The sequence below is a fragment of the Charadrius vociferus genome, unplaced genomic scaffold (assembly GCF_000708025.1).
Source record: "Charadrius vociferus isolate BGI_N301 unplaced genomic scaffold, ASM70802v2 scaffold871, whole genome shotgun sequence".
In the NCBI taxonomy this organism is placed as follows: Eukaryota; Metazoa; Chordata; class Aves; order Charadriiformes; family Charadriidae; genus Charadrius; species Charadrius vociferus.
Window position 1 is genome coordinate 286,984 of NW_009646866.1, and position 6,643 is coordinate 293,626.

At 42.3% G+C, this 6,643-nt stretch overlaps 1 protein-coding gene across 1 annotated transcript in view; it reads left to right on the top strand.

The window, feature by feature from the left end:
- Positions 1–50: 50 nt before the first annotated feature.
- AGBL3 (ATP/GTP binding protein-like 3) overlaps positions 51–6,643 on the top strand; it is a 30,749-nt gene continuing 24,156 nt past the window's right edge. The window contains exons 1-3 of the mRNA XM_009894408.1: positions 51–110; positions 2,837–2,873; positions 4,596–4,703. Coding sequence (XP_009892710.1) covers positions 51–110; positions 2,837–2,873; positions 4,596–4,703 — 205 coding nt within the window. The remainder of the gene's footprint in view (positions 111–2,836; positions 2,874–4,595; positions 4,704–6,643) is intronic.

Genomic DNA, 6,643 nt, shown 5'->3' on the forward strand with positions numbered 1-6,643 from the left:
GCCCCCTCGGATGGTCGGGATCACGGCGGTACCGCCGCCCGGCCGGGATGATGCCCTGTCCCGCCGCCCGGGACGGGGAGAGCCCCCGCGCCGGGGAGGAAGGCAGCTCAGTAAGTCCCCCTCAGCGCCTGCGCCTCGTTTGAGGCGGTCGCACGTCGTGGGGGAGATGGGCTGTAATTCATTAGAAGCGGTTGCTCCTTATGCTGTAAAGAAAATCCGTGAGCGGCCCCGGTGACAAACCGTTTGTGCAGGCACCCGAAACGCAACGCAGGGCGCGCTGAAATTAAGCGTAATAAAGTAAAATTTGGGACTTGGCTGCATATGGCGCTACCCAAATCCCTGTCCTGAGAGCTCATCCCTGGCGCTACCCGCGCTGTGGAGAGCGGCACGGCTCTTGGTTAGTGAGCAAAGTCAAGTCCTCTACCTCTTCTGCTTTCGGATTTTATCTGTGTTTTGGTTTGTGAACTGTTGGGTTTGGTTTTTTTTTCAGTTCTCGACCTGTAATAATCAAGCTCCTGATCAGCTGCTGGACTAGCGGGTTTTTAGAAGCCCGGTATTATATTTGCAAATGTGGTGAATGTAAATAGGAGCAGTAAATAAAGCTGGGAGTATTTTTACCAGCTGTGAAATGTGTTTGATCTTACCAACATTTTTTCATATTTCAGGAAGGAAATTCGGGGTTTAATTGAATGTGATGTTAATGAAAGGGGACAAGATTGAAAACCCAGGAAATCTTTTATGTTAAGGACAGTGAAGGGGACAGGCACTGTTGTCTCTCTGCTGCCTTGCCAGTGTGCTTCCAATTTAACCCAGGGTAGTTGGTTGCTTTTTGTGGCCCGTGTATGCTTTGGCTGCAGAGTGGTGCTTTTCTATTTTTTGCCTCATTTCTGCAGCATCAAGTTCCTCACCTCCTTATCCTAGTCCTTATTGCTTTCGGGTAATTGTGGCGTATATCTGGGCTGCCACCAGAAGGGCTGTCCTAGCTGTTGTTTTTCATTGCCTCTCCTGCTCTTACGTCAGTAGGCTTGTTTGATGAGTGGGATCGGAGGGCTAATTAATGCAGCTGAAAGCCAAACATTTTTTTCTTATATCAGTTTTCCACTCTAGCTTTTCACACAACAGTAGGAATACTAGAACTGCAGAAGAGAGGCACTGGGGGAGCAAAAGAGGGCAAGTGAAAGCATGTCTCCTTTGAGCCGCAGCCAGGAATAATGACAAGAGTACAGGACCATGTAGATTTGGCCTAATTCTTACTCAGGCCATAAAGTAAACCAAAACAGAGGCAGCTCTTCTCTCTGAAAATAAAGAAAAGCAAACTGTCCTATTGTGGACTTTTGATTTTATTTTAGTATTTTAATTTTAATTTTTTTTAGGATGAAGACCCTCCTAACTCATTTGTGACAGAAGCCAGTCAGCAGAGTGCTGTTCTTACAGGTTAGGACCCTTTCAATTATTCCCCTGGATCCTCCCTGCAAGACCACAGGGTGGAAAAATAAGGGGAAGGAGAAAGGTGTTAGTGTTCACACAACTGTCAAGCTCTAGACAAAACTGGAGTTAGATCTAGTGACATTTTGTGGTTCTTGACCTAGGTGAGTAGTTATCTCAGTCCCGTTTTGCAGCATGCCCTTGATCACCAATTACTGATTTGGCATTATAGTAGCCAGGTATCCCTTAGAGTTAGGTATCCACTAGAGGTTAAACGTGGTTTAAGCAGGTTTACTTTCATTCTTTTACTTTTCACATATGATGTCATCTACACTCGAAACATACTTCAGGTGAAGCGCTTTTGCTTATTATGTTACATTATTGTGAGGCGAAGTAGATCTAGAAACCAGGTCTAAAGTTAATTAGGCATTTTTTTTTCTGGAACTCTTACAGGTGCTGGTATCTGATTGAGATCCAAAGCACATACAAAAAATTAATTTCCCATGAAACCGAACTCCTATCTTTTGACCTGCTCTAAGCCGATAGTACAAAGGACAGGGAATGCTTTGAAAGGGGATCTTTTCATATCTATGACAAAAACAAGTAATTTTCTCAGGGCAGCGTTGTGGTCAGTGCACAGTACCAGCAGTCTCAATCATCCAATTACTAGATTTTTTCAAAGTCTTTTCTCTGCCTGTCATGTTTCCATTCAGGTGGCTTCTCATAACTTTGAAGAATTCCTTGATGACCCACACACCCCCTCCAAATGTCTCTGTTGCTTTACAAAATTCGTGATGGCATCAGATTGTTACCTCTTCTGTCATGCTAGCCAGTACTATCTCATTCTTGCATACACTCGGTGTGATAAGTTTTGTGGGAAGAAGCTTTGTTTGTTATTTGTATAGTATTGCACAGCACAGATTTTGACTCAGACATTGAGATTGTAAGCCCTGCCATAACACACTAGTAATAAAAGCAGTAATAACAAAAGATGCCAACATTTTCTATAGGAACCCAAATAAGCTATTCTCTGCTGCATTTGAATACTTGATGTGCTTTGTGGTTTAATGAATTAACTGTTCATTCAATGCTCTTTTAAATTCAGTGTGATTTATAGGATGGAGCATTAAACTTACATTTCAGTGGGATGTAATTTTATTGTGCCATGCTTACTTATGTTGATTTCATATAGATAATCTCTGCAGCCTGTTTCCACTTGGAAGAGCAAGAGAGACTCATGTGAGGGTTCTTTCACTTTCTTATAGATTCCGTTTGTGCTCATCTTTTTCCAAGGGCAAAACAGATTCTATTATCATCTGACTCGCAGACAGTCATACCCCACCCTCAGGAGCCTCAGAATCTTGATGACTTGTCACCAGCCAGTCAGTTTTCCCTGGTGTACTGGCCACAGCAATGTGAAGTCGTCAGGGACAGAATTGAGCACATTGGTAAGTTACTGTGTTATGCTTAAAATCTTGTGTATGGGCAAAGAGGAAGCACACCTTATATATAAATAAAGCCAAGAATTTATTGTTAGTATAAGTGAAATCTTAAGAGACAAATAATTATTAGTCCAGATGTAATTGCTACAGAAAAAGAAAAAATAATAATGCAGTTACATTTGTTATACATATGCTTCATTCACATCCTTTTCCTGGCTTCCCCTTCCACTGCTCCTCTAGGTCCTAAGGTCAGTGGTTTCATTGCAGAGGCTTCATTCTGGTGGAGGGGAGACATTTGTTGCAAACTGTCAGCCTCTGGAGTCCTTTGCTGGGAGAAATACGATGTTTGTACTGGTGATTTCTTCTTCCCCACTCTAGGATACAGATAACTCTGGGGTCATTTTCATATCTTTGCTAGCTCACTCTTACACCTTTCTCTTCCTTTGTCGGTCTGCAGCTCCATGTTACATCTGAATTTACATGTGTTAGATATTATTTCCTTCTTCTCTTTGTGACCCCTAAAATGAGTTTTGTCCAGGTCTAGGTCTGCATTTCTACACAGAACAACTCCTTGTTACTGCTGTCCGTATAAGCTTATGGTTGTACCACACAAAGATAAACAAAAATAAAACAAATTAATGGTACATACCTGGTCAATTAGAGACATTGCCGTCACAGCTAAATTAGGTGAAACAAAGCTGCAGGCAGATGAAGAAAAGTTCAGACAGCAAACCTGACAAGCCTCAGTCCTGAGGTCTTGCAAATTCAGTACAAATCTCATGTCCTGTTACTAGCAATGTCAGTACTGTATTTCAGGGCTATATGGTTAAATATGAATGTCAGCTAATAACTGCTTTTATGCTGTCTGTACAAAAGTCATACTGCCAACCTATTAGAGATAGTGAAGACTAACAGTCTCTGTCCTTCATAGATACAACCAATTGCAATTTGGAAGTAATCAGTAGAAATCAGAAATGCACAGAGGTGGGACTGAGACATCTATGCCCTTATTCTGTTACCTTTGAAAATAGATCCCAGTATCTCGAATAGAATGGGATAGGACTGCTGTGAGTATTACAGTAAGGAAAGGCCTACTGTCAGAATGAACTGGTGTTCAAGAGGTCTTTGACATGCCAGGCAGATGTCACGCGATTTACATGGAGACACTGCATTATAACCATGGAGCGCCTGTGTGGTCAGCAATCACAGAATTTTCAGAGTTGGAAGGGACCTCTAGAGGTCATCTAGTCCAACCCCCCTGCTAAAGCAGGAGTGCCTAGAGCACATTACTCAGGACTGGATCCAGGCGGGTTTTGAAAATCTCCAGAGAAGGAGACTCCACAGCCTCCCTGGGCAGCCTGTGCCAGTGGCTGGAACTGGATCAATGACTTCCCTCTGTAGTTGGAGCATTTGTTTTCTTAATGGTACCAATGCTGTCTAATGTTCACCATTGTCATCCTCACTAATGGTAAGCAAGCTGTATAGGGAAAAGAGGTGTGTTTAAACAGCAAAAATTAGTCCGTGCAGATTGATATGTATTTTTGTTTGGAGTTGTAGTGAAGATTTGTTCACAGATCCAAAAAATGAGGTTCAAAAGGGGCTTCCCTATTCATTTATGTGCAACTGGAGTAAATAGGATGAACCGCTTTTCAATGTGTCCTTCATATTATACATACTCTAATACAATCTTCCTGCTTGTACTTCTTCTGTGTATCTCTTCTTTTTCAGATTGGATACCCACTGCCCCTGAGCCCTTGTACGCTCCAACAGGTTTGGAGATGATGCCGCTGTACCAAACTCCTGACAAAGGCACTGTGATTTATCTAGGAGAAGAAGGTGGGAACACCCTGAGAAATCGTGCTGTCAGCTGTAGGTAGATGAAGCACCTGCTTTGGTCTCCTTTATGAACCTAATTCAAAGCCTGATGAAATCAATATGATTTTTCAATTGTTATTTTATGGCACTTGGGAATAAATTATTTTCCTATAGATAAGGAAGGAAATTAGTTACACAGCTGTGTCATCATCCGTAAGTTCTGCTCATACTGTTAATTATCTCAGAAGTTCAGCTTAGCTCAAGCTGTTGTTCTCAGTGAATAACAGTATGAACCAACCTAAAATGAGTTTTTTGTGAAAATGAGTGGAGAGAAATAACACCCAAAAGAGAAAGTGAAAAAGATGAGAGATGTGTAACTGCAGGTTCAATGCTAAAGTCTGTGTTGGGAGAAGATTTTATTATCCTGTTTGCTACAGCGGTTTTGCCAAGACTTTGAAACAAAATCTGGCCAGATTGGATCGATGCTTGATTACAGGCTCCTAAGTCTGGCAAGGATTAATTGGACAGAATTGAAAGGAGTTAGTTGCCTTATTTCACCATCACCAGTTGATTATTATTTATTCTTTCCTATGTGTGCTAAGTTGATCCAGTTTCCTTGGGTGAACTTGGAACTTCTGGCAGTTGTTGATTTTGGTCTTTGGCTACTTCTACATAGATAAAAAAGGAAGATAATAATTTTGCAATTCTAGGATAACTAGATGTGGCCACAAATTTGCAGAAGCACAGAACTGAAAGGGAGCTGGCATCCTTCTTGAGGTCAACACAGTTGATAAAAGCTTGAATTATACTGAAAAGCACTATTAGTGGTTTTATTGTGTGGTTTTATTATGTTTATTTAGAAATTAGCTACTTCTGCAGTATGGGTGTATTACCTCTCAATAGTAAGTAGGTTGCTACATTTGGTGGCCAAGAAAACTGGTAACTGCTGTGTGACTAGGAAGGAATTTCTGTCCTCTGCAACTGAACATGCTAATATATTGCAAGGGATAAGATGTGGAGGAACACTCTGAATCCCAGCTTCCTGCCTTGTTGAAAGCAAGGACAGTGATTTCTGTTATGGTCCTTTAGTTGCTGTTCTTCAAAAATGCAGCTTTCCACATCCTTCATTAATGACTTAAATTTCATGCATAGGCAATGGGAAGTGGTTCTTGTTTCAGCCTGTACAACTCTTCAGCAAAGTGTGGTTTTGCTATCATGCTTCTCAGACTTTGTTAATGAAACTTGCCAACTGAGGAGGTGAAAGCTGCTGTCTTTAAATATGGCCAGTTCTCCCTCCTGCTCCTGAGGAAGGACATTGTGCAGGTGGTTACAGGCAGTTAGCAATTCCTGGGCTAGCAAACATAAGCTGCAGCAGAATATGAGTGCTTGTCCTCGCTGTGAAGACTGTATCTAAACATATGGATAGTAATAGACAGTATATGTTCGCTACAGGTTGAGTTTTCAAGTGACTGTAATTGTACGTTCACTGCCTTGAGTGTGCCGCTTTGCCTCCTAGCCTTGGGATTGGCTGATAGCAGGACCTGCAGAGAACTTCAGAGCCCTGGAGCCTTTAATTCCCTTTCCCTGCTTGCACCAGGGAAAGTAGACTCATTGTGTGAACTGGGCTGCTGGGCAGTGCAGCCAGCTGGGGTACAGGAGCAGGTGGGAGGAGGAGGAGAACTTTGGAGCCCCATGGAGTTCATCTTCTCCTTCCTGTTCCTGGGACAGAAACCTCCAGCTTGCTAGCTTTGCCATCTAAGTTATATAGAAAAAAAAATAATTTTTGAAACCCTAAAATCCTCCTTGCAGAGAAGCTCTGTAGGGTCAGACAGGCATCTGCACTTACGCAGATTTATAACCTGAGTGCCACAGACTTTGGCTGGCATGTAATGAGCCATCGCATCCTGTGGGAGACAGCAGCAGCACTCTCCTCATTCCCACTGAATTTCAGTTTTAATTCA